Source organism: Lacerta agilis, chromosome 17 (genome assembly GCF_009819535.1).
Source record: "Lacerta agilis isolate rLacAgi1 chromosome 17, rLacAgi1.pri, whole genome shotgun sequence".
NCBI classification, from domain to species: Eukaryota; Metazoa; Chordata; class Lepidosauria; order Squamata; family Lacertidae; genus Lacerta; species Lacerta agilis.
This window is the reverse complement of record NC_046328.1, coordinates 31,887,140-31,910,339: the sequence shown is the minus strand read 5'-3', so window position 1 is coordinate 31,910,339 and position 23,200 is coordinate 31,887,140. Positions and strand designations below refer to the sequence as shown.

Below are 23,200 nucleotides of genomic sequence, written 5' to 3'. Positions count from 1 at the left end.
CCCTTCCAAATAAAGTACGTGGTATTTATTTATTGACGGCGAAGAATTGTCAAGGCACCGCTGCACATCCCAGAGAACTGACCTCTGGGGAGTCGGTGAAATGGTGTTCTTAAACATTGTGCTGGCAGGCTCCTGAATAGTGAAATAAATAAACAGGAGGGGAAGGCCAATGCTTACCCATTTGCACAAATCGTTTTCCTGGGTTTTGCTCACAGGAAGAGACCGACTCCTGGATCAGGCCAATAGCCCATCCGATCTAGCACATCCTGTTCTCACAGTGGCCAACCAGATGCCCGAAAGGGACGTCCACAAGCAGGAACAACAAGAGCAACAGCAATTCTTCCCACCTCCAATTCCCAACAATGCGGCCTCTTACAGTGAAAGCAGAAAATAGCCATGAATTTCCTCCATGAATTGTGTCTAATCCTCTCTTGAAGCTACCTAAACTGGTGGCCGTCAACACACCTTGTGGAAGAGTGTTCCACAGAGTAATCATGTGCTGTGTGGAAAAGTGCCTTCTTTTAATCTGTCCCGAATCTTCCGACATTCAGCTACATTGGGTGGCTCCAAGTATCATGAAAGAGAGAAGCTTCTCTCTATGCATTTTTTTCTCCACGCCGTGCTTGCTTTTAGATTCCTCTGTCATGTTGCCTCTCATTCCCCCTTTCCTCTAAACCCAAAAGCCCCAGATGTTGTAACATTTCGGTTGCCGTTTTCCAAACCTTTTCCAGCAAGGGAAAAATGTTTTCAAGCAACCCTGCTGGGAAATCTTTATTCAGCTGCCTTTTCTGAGATGTAGGCTGCAATCCTCTATCCCCTGACCTGGGAGTAAGGTAAAGGTAAAGGGACCCCTGACCGTTAGGTGCAGTCGCGGATGACTCTGGGGTTGCGGCGCTCATCTCGCTTTACTGGCCGAGGGAGCCGGCGTACAGCTTCCAGGTCATGTGGCCAGCATGACTAAGCCGCTTCTGGCAAACCAGAGCAGCGCACGGAAACGCCGTTTACCTTCCCACCGGAGCGGTACCTATTTATCTACTTGGCAGGAGCAGGGACTGAACAACGGGAGCTCACCCCGTCAAGGGGATTCGAACCGCCAACCTTCTGATCGGCAAGCCCTAGGCTCTGTGGTTTAACCCACAACACCACCTGTGTCCTGGGAATAAGACCCACCAAACTCCACAGAATTTAGGCCTAATTTACACCATTCATTTAATACCTCATGATACCACTTTAAACAGCCACGGTTTCCCCCAAAGAACTGTAGTTTGTTAAAGGGGCTGAGAGTTATTTGGAGAGCCCTGTTTCCTCCACAGAGCTACAGTTCTCTTGAGTGGTTTAATAATCAAACCCTCTTTACAGGTAACTCTGGGAGTTGTAGCTCGGGGGGGGGGGCACTGGGGTCTTCTCTCAGCACCCTTAACAAGCAACTGCTTCCAGAATCCTTTGGGGGAAGCCACATAACACTGCGCTTTAAATGTATGGTATGAGTTGATCCTCAGTTCTTGGTAGACACATACTGTATAGGAATGGTATCCAAAGCAGGCAGTTCAAGAGCTTCTTCTCCATCATGAGGCCTAGAGGCATGGTTTTTAAATTAAAGCCATGCCTCTCAGGAAGCTGGACATTGCCGCAGAGCCTGTGCTCCTTTCCTGAACCCGTTGTTGCATGCGCACAAGTTTTGGACCGTCACTCGTTGACTCATAAAGCTCTGGGATTCTCACCAGGCTTCCGAGAAATAAATCTGGCAAAGGAATATCTCCACCCGGTTGCAAACCTTCAGCAACATTCGGAAGGGGAGAGGAAACAGGACTAGCCGCCGTTGTATATTTCCCCTGGGTGGGGTAGGGCAGCCAAATCCAGCTCATTAATTAAAAGAGAGATAAACAAACAAGAAATGGTGCTGTGTGTAAGTAGCTTGGATTAATGGAGTGGGCTGGGGGTGGGCAGGCAAGAACGCTCCACAGCTGGCCCCCGGAAGACATCTGGGACAACTCTGGAGAGGTTGGAACCACGGCAGAAAGTGCTCAGGAAGAGCCTCGCTGGATGGGACAAGTAAAGACCCGTCCAGCAGTCCAATATCCTGTTTCCCACAGTCGTGGGCCAGATGCTCTTGAGAAATCACACCCCGCAGGGCGCGGGGGCAACAGCCCTTCCTGCGCTTTATCCTCTACAGCTGGTAGCAGCTGGGTATTTAGAGGCAGGCTGCCACTGGACATGGAGGTTCCATTCCTAACCAGCAGAGCCTACCAAAGAGGCTCTGCCGGTTCAGGTGAGAACGGCCATCTTCATTCAGCATCCTCATTTCCACACACAGCAGCAAGCAGTGGAGGCTGCTGCCAGGCAAACCCCACTTGCCTGCATTCATTCATTCATTCATTCAATATGTATACTGCACAACGGCCACAGGTCTTAAGGCGGTTCACCACATAAAATCACAACCGGAAAACACTAGGTAGAAATATAATAAAATAGAAACAAGAACAACACAATAATGTCCCCTCCCCAACACATTTTTAAAAGGATGTTGGATGCCAATCAGCCAAAGGCCTGGTTAAAGAGGAATGTTTTTGCCTGGGGCCTAATGGTGTATAATGGAGGTGCCAGCCAAACCTCCCTGGGGAGAGCATTCCACAAACAGGGAGCCACTGTTGGAAAGGCCCTGTTCTCGTGTTGCCACCCGCCTCACGTGAAAGAGGCACGCAAAGAAGGGCCTCAGAAAATGATCTCAGGGGCCAGGTAGGTTCATATGGAGAGAGGCGGTCCTTCAGGTATTGCAGTCCTGAGCCTCATACAGTGGTACCTCAGGTTCCATACGCTTCAGGTTACAGACTCCGCTAACCCAGAAATAACGCTTCAGGTTAAGAACTTTGCTTCAGGATAAGAACAGAAATCATGCTCTGGCGGCGCAGCGGCAGCGGGAGGCCCCATTAGCTAAAGTGGTGCGTCAGGTTAAGAACAGTTTCAGGTTAAGAACGGACCTCCGGAACGAATCAAGTACGTAACCAGAGGTACCACTGTACTTACAAGCAGCCCAGAAGGCTCCAACACCCATCAACCTCTTCCTCCTTAGTCTTAGGCCCCACCTGTCCTATGCAATCCCCAAAGAACCCTGGGAAACTAGTTTGCTGCAGGCGCTGAGAATTGTTCAGATACACCTGTTCCTCTCGTAGAGCTACAATCCCCAGGTTTCCCTGTGAAGAGTGAATGGTTGTTAAACCACTCTGGAAACTGCAGTTCTGCGAGGGGAATAGCAACCCTCAGCGCCCGTAACAAGTTTCGACTACAGCTCTAGGAATTGTAGCTCTCCGAGGGGAATGAAGTGCCTGCTGGGGCTGGTGGGAGTTGGGAGTCCAACAGCACCGGGAGGCCGCCAGCCCTGAAACGGCACTTCAGACGAGAAAACAGAATGTTTAATCTTCCCCCAGGACTGCCCCACGAGGTTCGCTCTTACCATAATGCCTGTGAGCAAGCAGACGCCTTTGCCGCAGTATGTGTGTGGAACCATGTCGCCGTAGCCGATGGACAGGAATGTGATGGAGATGAGCCACATGGCACCCAGGAAGTTGCTGGTAACATCCTGCTGGTCATGGTACCTGTCGAGGAGATACAGGCACGGGTAAGGAACTCTTTTTTTAAAAAAATAGATTTTTCATTACATTTTCTGTTTGTTGTTGCTCAGTCGTGTCCGACTCTTCGTGACCCCATGGACCAGAGCACGCCAGGCACCCCTATCCTCCACTGCCTCCCGCAGTTTGGCCAAACTCATGCCAGTCGCTTCGAGAACACTGTCCAACCATCTCATCCTCTGTCGTCCCTTTCTCCTTCTGCCCTCCATCTTCCCCAACATCAGGGTCTTTCTGTAACATTTTCTGTTACACAGTTTAAAATACTCATTTTAACATCCTTAAAATATCAGTGATTTCCTTTCTTCTCCTTCCATTGTTCGTTTTGCGTATCATAGATTCCTGCATATTTTTCAAAAACGGAACCATTCGGTATTCCATTATTGCACCCATCAAACCTTATTTACACTTTCGAATCTATCTTAATGCTGCCAGCGTTTTCAGGTGTGCACAATCCCCCCCCCCCCGCCAGATATTCAATAAACATTTTCCAATCTTCTCTATGTTCTTCTTGTTCTCTAATTCCATATGTTAAATCTGCAAGCTGCGCATATTCCGTCAGCTTAAGTTGTCATTCTTCTTTAGTTGGGACCTCGCTCGTTTTCCATTTTGGGGGCTAACAAAACACGGGCCGCAGTAGTAGCATACATAAATAACCTTTTTCAGCCCAAGGGCCACATTGCCTTTGGGGCAATCTTCGGGGGGGGGGGGGGGGCACGTGGCAGCAGGGGGAGGGGCCAGAAGCAAAAGTGGGCGGAGCAAGAAATGCAAACTTTACCTTCCTACAGTAGGCTGGTTTCTACACACAATTCTCGCTAGACTACATCCAGGGAAGCAAGAGGCATTATATCACTGCGAGAAGCAAAGCTACAGGGAACCAGGCAGAGGGCCTTCTCGGTAGTGGCGCCCGCGCTGTGGAACGCCCTCCCAGCAGAGGCCAAAGAGATAAATAACCACCTGACATTCAGAAAATACATGAAGGCAGCCCTGTTTAGGAAAGTTTTTAACCTATGATATTTTAATGTATTTTAATATCTGTTGGAAGCTGCCCAGAGTGGCTGGGGGGACCCAGCCAGATGGGCGCGGTACAAATAAATTATTATTATTATTATTATTATTATTATTATTATTATTATTATTATTATTATTATTATCATCATCATCATCATCATCATCATCAGAGCTGAAAGATGCAGAAACATTCAAGGAGGAGTCAAAACAGGACCAGGGAAAAAGGTGGGGCCTACAAAGAGTCCCATGGGCCAAACAGAGAGACTATGCCTGGTGTATTATTATTATTATTATTATTATTATTATTATTATTATTATTATTATTATTTATTAGCTTGTACCCTGCCCATCTGACTGGGTTGCCCCAGCCACTCTGGGCGGCTTCCAACAGAATATAACAGAACACAGCAAAACATCACAGGCATTAAAATCTTCCAGACACAGGGCTGCCTTCAGGTGTCGTGTAATTGTTTAGCATGTACAGAATCAATCTTTTACTCTCTGGAACAACCTGCCCATTGAGATTAGGCTGGCGCCTTCGCTTTACTTTTTGCTTAGGCAAGCCTGCCCAGCTATGTAAAACTGATATGCATTTATATATATATATATATTTATCCAATTTTAATTATATTTGGAGGTGGGGGGCGGGGGGTAAGGTCAACTTGGATTGTAGCCAATGCTAGCCCTACTCAGAGTAAACCCATCAAAATGAATGAATCTAAGTTAACCATGTCTATTAACTTCCAATGTGTCTATTCTCATAGCTGTCAACTTTCCCTTTTTGCGGGAAATTCCCTTATTCCAGCGCCGTTTCCCATTACAAAAAAAAGGGAAAGTTGACAGCTATGGCCGTTTCCGAATGCAAAAAAAAAAAAAAAAGGAAGGCTGACAGCTCTGGTCTATTCTGAGTAGGACTAGCACTGAATACAACCCTCAGCTTTTAACTTCTGACTTTCATTGGCAATTTTAATCTATATTATTACATTTTATGTAAACCCGTTTAGAGGTCTTTTTAAAAATAAAATAAAATAAAATATGCCTGCGGTGAGAATGAACAGGAATGGTGAGACAGTTTCGGACTAGAGCAGAGCAACCTCCAGGAACCGTAATCAACTCTTGCCATTCTGCAAAAAGTACCGCTGCATGTTAGACAGGGACCATAAAGCATTTCAAACTGAAAAATGGGTACTCCATTCTCAAAATATTCCCAAGAGGAAGCAGCCCAGGACTTTTTGTTTCCAAGAACGCCAACCAGACATCAAACGTATCATTCTGGGGCAGCAAGAAAACGTGCAGCTGGAAAAGGACATTTCTGTGAATCAAAGGAACCCACAAAAATGGCCCTGCCGAGAATCTGGGAACTGCATAAATGTTCCTGTAGTGATGCATATCCACTGAACCCCACCCCAAACGGCACACTTTGTGTCTGATTGCACTAAAAAGGGGGGGCATTGCAAGAGAGGGTGCTTACAATCATTTTATTTTTAATTACAGTGGTCCCTTGGTTCTCAAACTTAATCCGTTCCGGAAATCTGTTCCAAAACCAAAGCGTTCCAAAACCAAGGCGCGCTTTCCCATAGAAAGTAATGCAAAATGGATTAATCCGTTCCATACTTTTAAAAACAACCCCTAAAACAGCAATTTAACATGAATTTTACTATCTAACGAGACCACGGATCCATAAGATGAAAGCAATAAACAATGTACTGCAGTCACGCATTCAATCAATCAGGAGCTGAACTGGGTTCCACACAGCCACAAAAACGAAACAAAAAAAGAGCCACAAAAATAAAAATGGAAATAAATAGCGAAAACAGACAAACCTCAGCGTAACACTCAAAACGGAAGTGTGGCACTCAAAACGGAGCATGTTCGGCTTCCAAAAAAAAGTTCGCAAACCAGAACACTTACTTCCGGGTTTGCAGTGTTTGGGTTCCAAGTTGTTTTGAGTACCAAGGCGTTTGAGAACCAAGGTACCACTGCACATCTATACCCCAACTTTTATACCCCACCAAAGATACAGATTTAGATGAGGGTTTTCCCAAACTTGGGTCCCCTGCTGTTTTTTCCACACTACAATTCCCATCATCCCTGGCCCCTGGCCTCGCTAGCTACGGATGATGGGAAGTTGTGGGCCAAAAACAGTTTATGAATCCCCTCCTATTTATGAATCGCCGCCTCAAGGCAATTTGCATATGGCTCTATGGCCGAGTGGGGATTTGAACGCGCGTCTCTTGGGTCCTGGGTCCAGCGCTCTAACCACTACACCCCACACTGATGTGCCACCTCTCTTCTCTGGAACCGAACAAACTCAAATCCCGCAGCTTTTCCTTACAGGGCTTGTTCAAGAAAGTCTCACCGAAGGATCAGAGCCTTCCGTGCTTTGCTACCACAGTGAAGAGCGAGAGGCAATTGTGGCCGGTGCCTGTCGGGGCTGGTAGGGCAGAAGGCAAGGAGACCAACAGCAGGGGGCGCCAGCTCTGTCCCCCATTCTCCTCCTTCTCCCTGCTATAAGTGCAACACAGCAACTAAGGAGGTCAGTGCAACCCACTGGACTGGGGTTTTTTTTTAGGGGAGCGGGGAAGTATTTTTATTAAAGGTTTCTCGATTTACAAAAGTATGTGCAATGTCTCTCTCTCATATTTTTTACATGTATCATTTTTACAAACCAGTTTCATTTGTTGAGACATTGGGAAGAAAAGGGGGGGAAGAGGTGGGCAGGGGTGGGATCGGGTGATGTCAGCGTTGCTTGTGCAGGTTCTCTACTGTTCGCTTATGTTCCTTTGATGGTGAGAGAGGTTGGGTTTGGCCATTTCATGTTCATTTGTGATTGGCTGTGGTGGTCTTCGTTTTCATGTGTGAGTGGGGCGGATGGGTGTTTTGGGTCAGGTTAGCCATATTGATTTCTATGCTGCTGGTGGATTTTTGTCGTTGTCTTGTTGGGCTGTGTGTGTGACAAAGGGGAGCCATACTGGGCTGAAGGCGTCTTCTTCTATTTGCCCCCGTGTCAGTTGGTTTTAAGTATAGAAACGCAGGCAGGTATCGGTGGAGAGTTTGAAGCAGTGCCCTGTTTGCCCTAAGACAGGGGTCCCCAAACTAAGGCCCAGGGGCCGGATGCAGCCCCATCGCCTTCTAAATCCGGCCCGCGGACAGTCTGGGACTCAGCGTGTTTTTACATGAGTAGAAGGTGTCCTTTTATTTAAAATGCATCTCTGGGTTATTTGTGGGGCCAGCCTGGTGTTTTTACATGAGTAGAATGTGTGGTTTATTTAAAATGCCTCTCTGGGTTATTTGTGGGGCCAGCCTGGTGTTTTTACATGAGTAGAACATGTGCTTTTATTTAAAATGCATCTCCGGGTTATTTGTGGGGCCCGCCTGGTGTTTTTACATGAGTAGAACGTGTGCTTTTATTTAAAATGCGTCTCTGGGTTATTTGTGGGGCATAGGAATTCGTTCATTATTAATTTTTTTCAAAATATAGTCCAGCCCCCCACAAGGTCTGAGGGACAGTGGACCGGCCCCCTGCTGAAAGAGTTTGCTGACCCCTGCCCTAAGAGACTGGCCACCACTGGCTGGAAGTGTCTGAGCGGGAAAGAAGTGGGAGGGAGCCGAGTTGAAGACTGGCCTTCAGATTCTGACAGGTGATGACGACCCGTGAGAACAGCAAAAGTGCTGTTGGGCAAACCCAGGCGCCGGGCTGCCAATGCCACCGACACTCTTTTAACGCTCGGCCACCGCATTTGCACAAGCACACTGGGACAGTCAGCTGAGAAGCCGGCTTTGCCTTGCAGCGGGATTGAAACTAAGCCCCCAAAGGGATGGGTTTTAAAGAGGATTGGGGAAACTCACGGAGGGGAATAAGGCTCTCAGGGGCTGCTGACCACCGTGGCTACGCTCTGCCCCCACAGCCAGAAGCAGCAATTTCCCCCCTGAATTATCAGCTGCTGAAAACAGCAGAGGGGGGAAGAGGGCTCTTGTGCTTGGGGGTCCTGCGTCCAGATCAAGGGAAGTAATAGTACCACTGTATTCTGCTCTGGTCAGACCTCACCTGGAATACTGTGTCCAGTTCTGGGCACCACAGTTCAAGAAGGATACTGACAAGCTGGAACGTGTCCAGAAGAGGGCAACCAAAATGGTCCAAGGCCTGGAAACAATGCCTTATGAGGAACGGCTTAGGGAGCTGGGTATGTTTAGCCTGGAGAAGAGAAGGTTAAGGGGTGATATGATAGCCATGTTCAAATATATAAAAGGATGTCATATAGAGGAGGGTGAAAGGTTGTTTTCTGCTGCTCCAGAGAAGCGGACACGGGGCAATGGATTCAAACTACAAGGAAGAAGATTCCACCTAAACATTAGGAAGAACTTCCTGACAGTAAGAGCTGTTTGACAGTGGAATTTGCTGCCAAGGAGTGTGGTGGAGTCTCCTTCTTTGGAGGTCTTTAAGCGGAGGCTTGACAGCCATCTGTCAGGAATGCTTTGATGGTGTTTCCTGCTTGGCAGGGGGTTGGACTGGATGGCCCTTGTGGTCTCCTCCAACTCTATGATTCTATGATTCTATGATTCTATGAAGGTTTCCCGCAGGCATCTGGTCACCACTGCAAGGACAGAATGCTCAACTGAATGGGCTTTGGCCTGATCCAGCAGAACTCTTCTTATGTCCTGACATCCACTCTCTCAACCTTTTTTGGGGGTGGGCTCCAATCATGAACTGGAAAAGGCAGGGTGAACAATTATTGTCAACGGGGAAAGTCTTGCACAACAAACCTGCCTCCCCCCCCCCCCAAAAAAAAGAAATTGGACAAATTACAATAAGGAAAGTCATAGAGGGGAGGAGATGCAGTGAAAAGGCAGAGTGTCATCGGATTGTGGAGTTGGAAGGGACCACGAGGGTCATCTAGTCCAACCCCCTGCAATGCAGGATCTTTCGCCCAACGTGAAGCTCGAACCCACAACCCTGAGATTAAGAGTCGGCGATCCCTTTATTTGATACACCGTTGCCTGATCTCCTTGCAAACCAATCAGGAGCGCAGGCTCGTTTCTGCACATGCTTTTGCGTCCCCTCTCTATCCTTCATCTGGCCGTGATCACGAGTTCAAGGACAAATGCCAGCCTGGCAAAAACACTCCAGGAGAGTGCACAGCAAGGCCAGAGAGTGGGTGTGGTCTGGGGAGAGCCCCCCAGGGCCAGAAAAGGGGGTTTGGAGGGCCAGAGTTTCCACACCCCTGGCAAAAAAACACTAACGCTGCAACCCTGTTCACTCTTATTCCATAGGAAGATGGCAAAAAATTTATTTTTTTCTGGGGGACGGGGGACGGATGTAGGAGTACGCATACCCCTAAAATTTTTGTGACTTTTTGTACTTTTGTTCATTTACTTCATTTATTTTTCACCATTTTGAACTATAAAATGGTGATTTTCTTGAGTCAAAATGAGAGTACCCCTAAACTTTTTTTTTTTAAAAGCACTGCCAAAAATCATTTGCATCCTGTTAACATGCAGGAGAAACAGTACTGTAGACTTGTACTCCGATGCTCCAGAAGGCAGGATTAGAGAACCAACGGGTTAAAATTGTAACCGGGAAGGTTATTGGCTAGAAGGGCACATTTTGGCAACCAAGGAAGAAAACACTGGTGTGGGGGTGGCGCCTGGAGAGAATTCCAAGGGCCGGGCAGAGAGGTCTGGAGGGCCACATTCAGCCCAAATGCCTGAAGTCCCTCTCCTCCCCGCTCTAATTCAACACACACCCAGAAGCACTTGAACCAGGCAGGAAAAGACAGGGCTCCCCACACGCCCACCCCTATCAATACCCGGGGGCCACGGCCGGACAACAGCCACATAAAATCAAGTTGCCGTCCAGTTGACAACGCTGGACATTCTCATCTTAAAGATGGGATTCGTCTTGCTTTTGGAGGAGGACAGAGGGCCCAGCTGTCAGCAACGGGATCCCCCACCCTTTCCCAAAGTACGTCTCCCTCCTCTTTCGCAGCCTCTCTACCAGATCGTTAAACAGGCAAAAGCCAGATGGGGTTATTTTGGCTTGGTTTCTGAGTGATCAGTTGGGTCCAAGTTTCTCAACCCATCACTCTCAGAATTATGGGGGCTTTGACATGCAATTTTTCCCCCTTCTTCCCAAAGAAGGAGAAGGGGGGGGGAGGAAATCTAATTCTCAACATCTCCTGGATGTGAAGAGGCTCATGAAGTATGGGAGCATAAAAGTGAAATACGATGTACGTATACAGAGACAAACAGGCCCATCCGATGTTCGCCTGAAACACTTGCCTTCCCCGAATTCTATTTTGCAGAAAGTGTAGGAAGTGTGGGCAGGGGCAATTCAACCAAAAGCTCAGACACCCCATTTACTAAGATAAGACTCAACCCAGGGAATTTGAAGGATTAAAGAACACTTGAAAATCTCTCTGTGTTTTTAGATTAAGTCTAGGACTTTGTCCAGGTTGAATGGTGGGGGGGTAGTTTAAAAAAAAAAGTCATCTTACATGTTACACAGAACTCTTAGAATACACAAGGTTTGAAGTTACACAGAGCTCTGCATCAGGATGAATAAGGCTAACGCCTTTGACTAGGAGGTCAGGACTCTTGCCCCAGCTTAAGGCGACTCATGTCAACAGCACTAAATTGTGGAACTCCCACCCCACAGAGCTGTGTTGAACATCTTTGTTGCAGAACATTTGCTTTATGTTAAAGACCTCTATGCACAGGTCTTTGGGAGTTAAGGGGTGGCTGGTTTGGCAATGGGAATTTGCCAGCTATCCTACAGGGAGGGAGGGAAAATTTGCCCATCATTTGACTTCAAAGTGATCCCTCCTGCAAATTAAAACATTAGCTGCCAAACTGTCGAGAAAACGAGGTCCCATGTTAAAGGTCGGAGCTAAATAAGGAAGGGAACTGAAAGGTCAGAGATGATTTTATGACAAGGCTCACGCAAAAAGGGGTGAGGAACGAGAGTCGTGTCCTGCGTCCCCTGTCGGAGGCAGCGTGCCTCTGAATTATCCGTTGCTGGGAATCAGAAGCAGGGACAGCTGCTGTTGCTCTCAGGTCCTCATTGCAGGCTCCCCAAGATATATCTGGCTGGCCACTGTGAGAAGAGGATGCCGCAATAGACGGGCCACTGGCCTGGTCACAGCGGGGCTCTAATTATATTCTTATAACCTACCTCTCTCGCCCTGATCTGGCCACAGTGATCCATGCGACGGTCACCTCCAGGCTTGACTACTGTAACTCGCTCTACGCAGGGCTGCCCCTGAAGCTGACCCAGAAACTCCAGCGGGTGCAGAATGCCGCGGCGAGGCTCCTCAAGGGGTCTTTGCCGCGGGACCACATTCATCCAGTGCTTTACCAGCTGCACTGGCTCCCGGTGGAGTACAGGGTCAGGTTCAAGGTGCTGGTTTTGACCTTTAAAGCCCTATGCGGCTTAGGACCCTCGTACCTAAGGGACTGCCTCTCCTGGTATGTCCCAGGTAGGACCTTAAGGTCCTCAAATAATAATTTGCTGGAGGTCCCAAGCCACAAGGATACTAGGTTGGCTTCAACTAGGGCCAGGGCCTTCTCAGTACTGGCCCCGACTTGGTGGAACAGTCTGGCACAAGAGACCAGGGCCCTGTGGGATTTGGCATCTTTCCGCAGGGCCTGCAAGACGGAGCTGTTCCACCTGGCCTTTGGGTTGGTTTCAGTTTAACCCTGATGTTTCGTTCTTTTGGTGTGATTGGTGGGCTACTTAAAAATGAGGCTGCAGTTTAGATTTAATTTTAAATTGTATTTTAATCTGTATTTTAATTGAATTGTTTTATGCTTTTGTTGTGATTTTATTGGTGTTAGCCGCCCTGAGCCCGGTTTGGCGGGGAAGGGCGGGGTATAAATAAAAAATTATTATTATTATTATTATTATTATTACGAATAACAGTGAGAGAAAGGCTGTTTCCTTTATGCTCTGCCTTTTGGCTCCCTGCAGGAATCCAGATGGCCCCTGCGAGAACAGGATGCTGGACTAGACAGGGCTTTGCAAGGCTGTCCAATCCTATCTGGAAATGTTATTAGGATTTGAACCCAGGCCTTCTGCATGCAAGGGAGACACCATGCAGTGCCCCTTTCTTTTATATATATACATACAAGCTCCCCTGGAAACTGCTTTCGATGCATCCCAGAGGAGGTGGGTGGTTATGCTGTCCACATCGTTTTCTTTAAAGTAGTTTCGGAGGGACGTCAAGAGACTCTCTCTTGTTGTTTGGTCTGTGGCCAGTATGGAGTGTTTGAAGGACCATGATGGGGTGGTTTGTATTTCCTCTCCTAGTTTGAGGGTAGCTTCTACTGGAGCATGGCCTGTGATCTTAACGTTGCTGATATCTGTTGTTTCGGCCAAGGGGACCAGGCCTGGTGCGAGCAGGATCCTACCTAGTCTAGACCATGGCGGTCAGACTAGTACCTGTGGCTGGTGTCACCTGGGTTCTCCCCCATATATCATAAAGGCCTCCACCTTTTAGTATTTTTTAGTAGCCTGTAGGAATCTTTAGTTTTTCTGGGTTTCCCTTGGAGGAAGGTTGCCCATGGGTTTGTGGGGTGCCACTCCTGGGAGGTGCCGCTCATGTTTAGGCTGAGGTCATTGTGTGCCCCTTTCCTTAAATATGACAGTAAGTTTCTAGTCCTCATGGTTCTGAACCAAGGGCTGATTAAAACAGGGTCTTAGGAAGCTGCCTCCAGCAGAAGGCAGCTTCTGGTGTTCTTAGCTCAGCGATTCAATGAAAACCTGGACAAGGAAAGATTCTGTGCATATAAGGAGGTCTCACTTTTTAAAATCATCTATAGTTAATTAGGGTTTTCACATTATTAAAACAGAACAGGACCTGACAAGTCAGAAAGCTGCATCCACCCTAATGTGACGTGGATGACTTATCCAAGCCTTTAAAAAGAGGTTTTTTGAAAAAATAAAATAAAATAAAACTTTGCTGTGATTCCCAGCACTGGGGTGGTGAGGCAAGCAACAAGGTCAGGGTGAGAAGACTCGCTAGGGAGAAGGTTGCTATTATGGGCCACATGGAATGCACTGGCAAAGCACTAGAGCCCACCACTCATTATAAGATAAAGGAAACGTCTCCTCTCTGAAGAAGACAGACAGGAATATTGCAGATCTCTGGCTGTGTTCCTTAAGGGAATTAGAGGCAGGCAGGTGTGTGAAAGCAAGCAAGTAAGGAAACAAACAAACAGAGGTTTACATTGAGAAGGAGGAGGAGGAGAACAGCTCCCAGTACCGCAATGAGAAAAGGCTGCATTTCCTTTGTTCAAGAGGGCAGAAAATCTGACACAAGCCTTTTGATGCTGGAGGAAGGCTTCACGGCCCAAGAATGCAATAAGAGCCTGGCTGCTGGATCAGGCTAAAGGTGCATCTAGGCCAGCAGCCTCTTCTCCCAGAGGTCAAGCAGATGCCTCTTCCAGGAAGGCCGGCAGCAGGAACAGAGGGCAATGGCAGCTCCCTCCCTGGTGGTGACCCCCAGCAGCTGGCATTATTCGGCTTCAATTCCCCGCATCTCCAGTTAAAAAGACCTCTGACAGCAGCGGAGTTTAACAGGTCAGTGGCAGAGCATCTCCTTTGCATGCGGAAGGTCCCGGGTTCAATCCCCGATGGCATCCTTCCAGGCAAGGCTGGGAGAGAGACCCGTCTGAAGCCCTGGAGAGCCACTGCTGGTCAGTGTTGATAGCGTTGAACTAGATGGGCCAATGGTCCAATTTGCAACGAGGCAGCTATTCAAATCCCTATTTAAAGCACCCCTTCGTTCAGAACCATGAGAACCGCAGTCTCGCTACAGTTACAGGTAGGTAGCCGTGTTGGTCTGCCATAGTCAAAACAAAATAAAAAATAAAAAAATTCCTTCCAGGAGCACCTTAGAGACCAACTAAGTTTGTTCTTGGTATGAGCTTCCGTGTGCATGCACACTTCTTCAGATCCAATGGCACTGGAAGGGAAGAGAAGTACCAGTAGCTCAATCGTAAGAGTGTCCGTATAGTTAAAGCTATGGTTTTCCCAGTAGTAATGTACGGAAGTGAGAGCTGGACCACCAAGAAGGCTGATCGCCGAAGAATTGATGCTTTTGAATTATGGTGCTGGAGGAGACTCTTGAGAGTCCCATGGACTGCAAGAAGATCAAACCTATCCATTCTCAAAGAAATCAGCCCTGAGTGCTCACTAGAAGGACAGATCCTGAAGCTGAGGCTCCAGTACTTTGGCCACCTCATGAGAAGAGAAGACTCCCTAGAAAAGACCCTGATGTTGGGAAAGATGGAGGGCACAAGGAGAAGGGGACGACAGAGGATGAGATGGTTGGACAGTGTTCTCGAAGCTACTAACATGAGTTTGGCCAAACTGCGAGAGGCAGTGAAGGATAGGCGTGCCTGGCGTGCTCTGGTCCATGGGGTCACAAAGAGTCGGACACGACTGAACGTCTGAACAACAACAACAACAACAAGAGTGTTTGCAGAAGGACCCATGAAGGGTCCTGCTGGATCTGGCCAATGGCCCATCTAGTCCTGCATCCTGTCCTAACAGCAGCCAACCCAATGCAAGCAGAACCTGAGCGCAAGAGAGTTCTTCCCTCCTGAGCTTTCCAGCAACTGGCATTCAGAAGCACTACTGAATCATCACGGCTAATGGTCACCGGTAGCCTTATTCTCTATGGTAAGAAAAGCCCTGCGGGACAAGGCTAAATAAAGGGATCTGTCTACCGCAGCATCCCGGTCCCACAATAACCGACCAGATGCCCCAACAGGGAAGCCGGCACAACAGGACCTGAGCACGACAGCACCTCTCCCTGCAACCGGCAATCAAAGGCATTCATACAAGCAGACTCCCTATGAGAATAACCTGGCAAAACATGGAAATCCAAGCACCCCGGCTCTAAGGGGTGGGGGTGGGGGTAGCAGTTTCGTTAGCACTCTGTACATGCTCAGGAGCTTTCTGTGCGGCTTGTTTTCAAGTCACAGCCCCGCCTGGCATCAGAAGTGCTCTCCCGGCTTAAAAGCCAGCAAGCTTAGCAGGAGTCCCTTTGGAAAGCAGCACCCCCCCCCCAAGCAATCCTCTGTGGCTGATAGACTCTGGCTAAGCGGAGGAAAGAGACAAGGACTCGGCAGGTGGCGCCCAAGAGTCAAATAAACTCCCTTTATCCATTTCAAACCAACCCACGGCATCTGTAGAAGCAGAGAAGGAAGGATTGCTTGCCTCCCCGTCTGAAAGAGGCCCAGGGGGTGTAATCCTACTCACAAGTAGGCACAAGGGCCTCAGTTTGCTTGTTCATTTCAATGGGTCTAACTCTGAGGAGGGCAAGCATAGGATACAACCACCCTCTCCCCCAAATATTCTGATCCCACAAGGAAGCCAGTCATTTTCCAGAGGGGAAGCATTGATGGTTTCAAGTGTGCTTGGAAACGCAGCTCCCAGAACCGCTAGCCGCCCACCCCAAACCAAGCACAGGCGCAAGGCGGTCTGGTGTGGCTGCTCAGCTGTGCGCTCTGCACATCCTCAAGAGGCGCCCGCGACTGAAAAGAGAAGTCTCAAGGTTGTCTGCCAGCACGTCACTGAAACTGAGCCCTTCACAGAGCTGGGAAATAGATCACGGATATAACGTCAAAGGCGGGTGTGGGTGGATGTGGAGATTATAAAACTGTTGTGGCTGGCCCCGGCTACAATTTACAGGTGAAACTCGAAAAATTAGAATATCGTGGAAAAGTCCATTTATGTAAGCAATTGTTTTCATTAGCTACTGGAGTTTAATATATGAGATAGACTCATGACATGCAAAGCGAGATATGTCAAGCCTTGGCTTGTTATAATTGTGATGATTATGGCGCACAGCTGATGAAAACCCCAAAGCTGAAATTGTTAATTTGGGGTTCTCATCAGCTGTACGCCATAATTATCACAAATATAACAAATAAAGGCTTGACATATCTCGCTTTGCATGTCATGAGTCTATCTCATAGATTAGTTTCACCTTTTAAGTTGAATTACTGAAAGAAATGAACCTTTCCACGATATTCTAATTTTTCGAGTTTCACCTGTAATATTGTTTTATTTATACAGTTACAGGTAGGTAGCCGTGTTGGTCTGCCATAGTCAAAACAAAATAAAAAATAAAAAAAATCCTTCCAGTAGCACCTTTAGAGACCAACTAAGTTTGTTCTTGGTATGAGTTTTCGTATCTGAAGAAGTGTGCATGCACACGAAAGCTCATACCAAGAACAAACTTAGTTGGTCACTAAGGTGCTACTGGAAGGAAATTTTTTATTTATATTCATTGAATTGCCCATTTTTGCCCTGGTCCTGACCGTCAGTGGGATATGGCCCCCAGAATGTTGCCCAGATGGAAATGCGGCCCTCCAGCGAAATAATACACTGGGCTATAGGGAACGAGCATAACATCGAAATCAAAGCCTAGGAAAAGTTCTGGAACAAAATCAGAAACTTTTCAGCCTGTTATTTGATAAAGGGAAGCATACAAAAAATGCTCTGTAGTTGGTACAGTATCTGACGCCCAGTCAATTGGTTAAAATATACAAGAGAGGGTCCAAACTGTGTTGGAAATGTGAAGAAAGTGAGGGATCTTTCATACATAAAGGTAAAGGGACCCCTGACCATCAGGTCCAGTTGTGTCCGACTCTGGGGTTGTGGCGCTCATCTCGCTCTATAGGCCGAGGGAGCCGGCGTTTGTCTGCAGACAGCTTCCGGGTCATGTGGCCAGCATGACAAAGCCGCTTCTGGCGAACCAGAGCAGTGCACAGAAACGCTGTTTACCTTCCCGCCGGAGCGGTACCTATTTATCTACTTGCACTTTGATGTGCTTTTGAACTGCTAGGTGGGCAGGAGCTGGGACTGAGCAATGGGAGCTCACCCCGTCGCGGGGATTCGAACTGCCGACCTTCTGATCGGCAAGCCCTAGACTCTGTGGTTTAACCCACAGCGCCACCTGGTACCCAGTCGCTATACATAGGTGGTGGCAAATACTATGCCCCCAAATACTAAGAGATGGTCTATGGTGAGCTTTTTTATTTTTTTATTTAAAAAAAATGCATTTCCAAAGAAACCAGAAACCTTTCCATTAGCGATAACTGGTGATGAGCTCCCCTCGAGGGTACTCAATTCATTTCTTTATGCTACAGCAGCGGCCAGAATAGTGCATGCTGAAAGTTGGAAAGGAAAAGAAATACCAACGAAAGAACAACGGCTGAATAAATTGACAGAAGTCGCTGAACTCACGAGCAGGACAGCCAAAATAAGGAATCAGGAAGGAAAACAAATGAAGGGTGAATGGGGAAACTTTTCGGGAGTTGATGCTAAAGCAAAACTACAAATAGGGGTATCCCTCTGAACAACAAATACAAAGGAGGAATGGAAGGGGAAAAGTAGGGTGAATTAATATATGGGCATTGCAGCAATAGTGGATCTTTTACGAATGCCTTGGAAGGCTATACGGAAAGAATATTTGACAGTAAAGTATTATTTGTAAATAGAAAAATGGAAAATGCATTTTTTAAAAGGGGAGGGGGAATGCAGCCCTTGGGCTTTGGAAAAGGTCCCCCCACCCCCACTGCTATATATTAATAAGCAAATTCATTCCGCCAGCTGTATCCTCATGTAGCTAAAGCAGCACTAGGTGCAAGGGAAACCCCACATTTTGCAACAGTACAAAAATGAAATTGGAAGGAATTCTACAAGGAGGGGAATCCCCCCCCCCAAAAAAAGCAAACCTATGAGGACTGAGCATGTCCAGCAGGCACATAAGACTGATGGATTCATAGGGGAAAGAGGAGAGAATAAAATGGCAGCGATAAGTGGCTGGCACCCTGGGCAGGAACATTTCCTGCTGAAACATTTTGTTGCAGCACCCACTGCCTTTCTACCCTTTAAAAATGAGAGGCAACCAGAAAGCTGGTCAGGATCCAAGCTACTTCCCCCCCACCGCCCAGTACACGCTATTCACAAGCCCCTTCCCTATACAGATACCAGTCCTCGTGTTTTTGCACCAACAGCTGATTTTAAAGAGAATCGGAAGACGCTTTATACTGAGTCCATCTAGCTCCATGCTGTCTACACTGACCAGCAGCAGCTCTCCAGAGTTTCAGAGGAAGGGCATTCCCAGTCCTACCTAGAGATGCTGGACCTGCAACCAGCTGGCGCTCTACCGCTGAGCTACAGTCATGCACTACGCTGTGTCGGAGGACTGGTCCATGCAGCTCAGCATGGTCCGCACTGACCGGCAGCAGCTTACCCGCGGTTGCAAGCAGGGTTTCCTAGCCCTACCTGGAAAGGCCATTGGGGACTGAAGCTGGGAGCTTCTGCAAGAAAAGCAGACGCTCTGCTACTAAGCCATGATTCTTCCCCTAGCGAGTGAGTGGGTGGGGGGGGGTGTTGTGCATGCCTGGGGGGAGGCATAAGGAAATGCCGTGCCAGAGTACCACCGGCCAGTGCGAGTCGCCTACAGTCACTCAAAAGATAGATCTCTTGAGCAGAACAGGTTTTTTTTATAAAACCGATCAACACATGCCTTTTTGTCCCCGCTTCCTTCCCGCCGCAACCCTGCTCATTCCCCATTTTCTAAATTAAAGTTACTCTGCCAGGCAAGTGGTTACTCCTGGCTCCCTTCCCCGGTTGCCAGGGAGTCCCGCCTGCACCCCATGTGTGTGCTATCTCCCCCCCCCCCACTCCTCCTCCCAATTCTCCCCCATGCAACTCCTGTACAAGGCTGTTTGTGAACACCAAGGCTCCAAGTGTGTGAGAAAGTGTGAGTGTGTGCGAGTGTGTGCGCGCGCATCTCTCTCTCTCTCTCTCTCTCTCTCTCTCTCACGCACACACACACACAGCACATTTATTCCAAGCAAGGGGTGCTGGTTCCCAGCTCCGTATCTGCTGAATAATGCTATAGCACAGCAGAAGGGTATTTTTAGTAGAGGAAAAACCCGCAGGCAGGAAGGGGGGGGGGTGGCTAACTAAACCCTCTCCCTCCTCCCTCACCTGTTCGAGTGGTGGTTAACTTAACCCATGGGTAGGCCGGATCCGGCCCAGTCGCCTTCAAAATCCGGCCTGCGGACGGTCCGGGAATCAGCGTGTTTTTACATGAGTAGAATGTGTGCTTTTATTTAAAATGCACCTCTGGGTTATTTGTGGGGCATAGGAAATTCGTTCCTCCCGCCCCCCCCCAAAAAAATATATATATAGTCCGGCCCCCCACAAGGTCTGAGGGACAGTGGACCGGCCCCCTGTTGAAAACGTTTGCTGAACCCTGACTTAACCCCTTCCCTCACATACACCTCTTTGGCGACCTAAGGCCCAATTGCCTTCTCAATCAGGCTCATGGATGGTCCAGGAATCAGCGTGTTTTTACATGAGTAGAATGTGTGCTTTTATCTCAAATGCATCTCTGGGTTATTTGTAGGGCAAAGGAATTTGTTCATTCTGCCCCCCCCCCCAAAAAAATATAGTCCGGCCCACCACATGGTCTGAGGGACGGTGGACCCTCGTAACCCTTTCTCCCCACCCCACCGATTCGAGTGGTGTTTATCTTAACCCCTTCCCCACCGCACCACCCATTTTCTATGCCCTATGTTCCTTTTTTTAAACACAGAACAACGGGCAGTGACAATCAGAACAGAGGCCTCCTCAACTGAGCCAGCCTTGCCCTGTTTAGCAGCACTTAGCAGATTCATTAATTTGGGGTACCACAGCCATGGAAGGAAACTCCCTCCCCTCCCCTCCCTGCTCCTCCCTCTTGCTGGGTGTGGGGAGGAAGAGGGGAGGACAACCGAGAAAAGAAATAAGACTGGGTGTCCACAGAGAGCAGATGATATCTGCACTTGGCACCAGCAGCCAAATTTCTGTTCCATCCCTTTGGGGTTTTTTTTTCGGGGGGAGGTCTGGTTGGAGGCCAGTTGTTGCTCTCATGAGAGCTGTTCCTGCTTTTGGTGAAAACATCTGGACCATTGGCATGCGCATGTATATTCTCACGCACAGGCACACTTTCTCACTGTCAGCCCCCAACAAATGGTTTCTCTCCACCCAGCTCCCAAGAACTGCATTCAGTGCCTGTCGAGTGGGTGGGGGTTCCTTTCCAAGGGAAAAGAGGAAGGCTTCTGCATGCTAAAGGGATGCGGGTGGCGCTGTGGTCTAAACCACAGAGCCTAGGGCTTGCCGATCAGAAGGTCGGCGGTTCGAATCCCCACGACGGGTGGTTGAGCTCCCCTTGCTCTGCTCCTGCCAACCTAGCAGTTTGAAAGCAAGAAGTACAAGTAGATAAATAGGTACTGCTCCGGTGGGAAGGTAAACGGCGTTTCCGTGCGCTGCTCTGGTTCGCCAGAAGCGGCTTAGTCATGCTGGCCACATGACCTGGAAGCTGTATGCCGGCTCCCTCGGCCAATAAAGTGAGATGAGCGCCACAACCCCAGAGTCGTTCGCGACTGGACCTAATGGTCAGGGGTCCCTTTACCTTTACCTCTGCATGCTAGCCTCCTAGAGCTAGGCTGTCCTCACACCCTTTTGCAAAGAGGAAGAAATGAGGGTCAAGTTAAACACACACCCCCGACCACTGAACAGATCGACCCATTGCAAGCAGAGAAACAGAGGCAGAAAGGAGTGACTGTGTTTAACTTGACCCCTTCCCTGGATCTGCACCTCTGCCTGTGGTACAACATCTGCCTTGCATGCAGGTCCCAGGATCAATCCCCAGCATCGTCAGGTAGGGCTGGGAAGTGTCCCCTGCCTGAAACCCTGGAGAGATGCTGCCAGTCAGTGTGGACAAGACTGAGCTAGGTGAACCAAAGGTCTGACTCAGTAGAAGGCAGCTCCCTATGTTCCTCAGAAGGGGTGTAGCTCAGTGGTGGAGCATCTGCTTCCAACCAGATGTAGTCCTGATTAAAGATTGCTGTTTGTTCACCATCAGGAATGAAGCCTAAATGGGCGTCCTAACAGCAACGACAAGAAGACAATGACAAAAATCCACCAAGAGCATACAGATCAATATGGCTAACCTGACCCAAAACACCCCCCCCCCACTCACACATGAAAACAAAGACCACCGCAGCCAAGCACAAACGAACAGCCACCACCCTAGGCCAACCCCAACCTCTCTCACCACCAAAGGAACACAAGCGAACAGCCGAGAACCTGCACAAGCAACGCTGACACAAAACCCCACATATATTAACTAAAATAGAAACATCACCACCCGACCCCAGACCCACTCACCTTTCCCCCTCCACCTCTTCCCCCCTTTTCTTCCTAATGTCTCAACAAATGAAACCGATTTGTAAAAAGAAAACGTTACATGGGGGAAAAAATACAAGAGAGAGACATTGCACACACCTTTGTAAATCAAGAAAATCTTTAATAAAAATACATTTTAATACAACAACAGCACGTGCCCATGAATTGCATCTGCAAAATGACTGTTGTGTTGATGTTGACTCTTAAAAGGTTTCATAAGAACCTAGATCAGCTCTTCTGGATCAGGCCAATGGCCCACCTAGTCCCAGCATCCAGTTCTCCCAGTGGCCAACCAGTTGCACCTTGGAAAGCCCGCAAGCAGGACCTGAGGACAACACCCTCCCCACCTGTGATGCCCAGCATACCACTGCCTCTTACAGCACAGGTAGACGTTATCCACTGGATAGCCAGCATGGTGTGGTGGTTAAAGCATCCGACTAGAATCACAGAGTTGGAAGGGACCCTGAGGATCATCTAGTCCAACCCCCTGCAAGGCAGGAACACGCAGCTGTCTCCCGCGGGGATCGAACCTGCAACCTTGACGTTATGAGCACCACGCTCAAACCAACTGAGCTATCCAACCTGACTAGGACCTGGGAGACCAGGGTTCAAACCTTCATCTCATCCACAAAGTTCACTGGGCGCAACTTCAGGGCAGTCCCTGTGTCCCCTCAGCCTAACCTACCTCAAGGGGTTGTCACGGAGATTAAATGAGAAGGGAGAGAGCCACGTACGCTCTTTGGAGAAAAAAGGTGGGATACAGATTAGATAGATAGATAGATAGATAGATAGTTGTGGAGAATGAGTCTTTATTTCTCCTTCTTCTTAAACGCACACACGTGGAATTAGGGTGGACCGGATTACTCAGCGTGGAAGGCGAAGGGGGAGAAAAAGAAGCTGGCAGCTAGGGAATTGTTGGCATCTGGCGTTCCGCAGGGCACCCGCTGGCATCCTGCCAACCTCCCCCACCTTGGCAAAGATCCGCCGCTCGCTGAGTCTTTCATTCTTCTCTCCCTTCCCCATCCACTTCCCAGGGAGCCTGGCTGCTAGAGAGCCTGGCAACGGGGGTATATTCCACCCTCTAAGCCGCTCCCATCGCTTGCCAGGCAGTAATGAGGCCGTGGGCGTTTGGGGTGGGGGCAAGGCTTAGTCAGTCCTTTCCCTTAATTATTATTTTTGCAGGAATGCCCACCAGTGGTGACTCTTCCCTGGCACCCAGCCTCGCAAACGGTTTGCAGACTGGCACACACTCTCACGTCTTAGGGGGTTTTTTTTGTCTTCTTCAACTGCGGGTTAACTTTTGCCCGTGGCA

The 23,200-nt window shown here is 48.5% G+C and overlaps 1 protein-coding gene across 1 annotated transcript in view; it reads right to left on the bottom strand.

Moving 5' to 3' along the window:
* The window catches only part of KCNN3 (potassium calcium-activated channel subfamily N member 3), an 86,743-nt gene that overhangs the window by 23,719 nt on the left and 39,824 nt on the right, over positions 1-23,200 (bottom strand). The window contains exon 4 of the mRNA XM_033135821.1: positions 3,452-3,593. Coding sequence (XP_032991712.1) covers positions 3,452-3,593 — 142 coding nt within the window. The remainder of the gene's footprint in view (positions 1-3,451; positions 3,594-23,200) is intronic.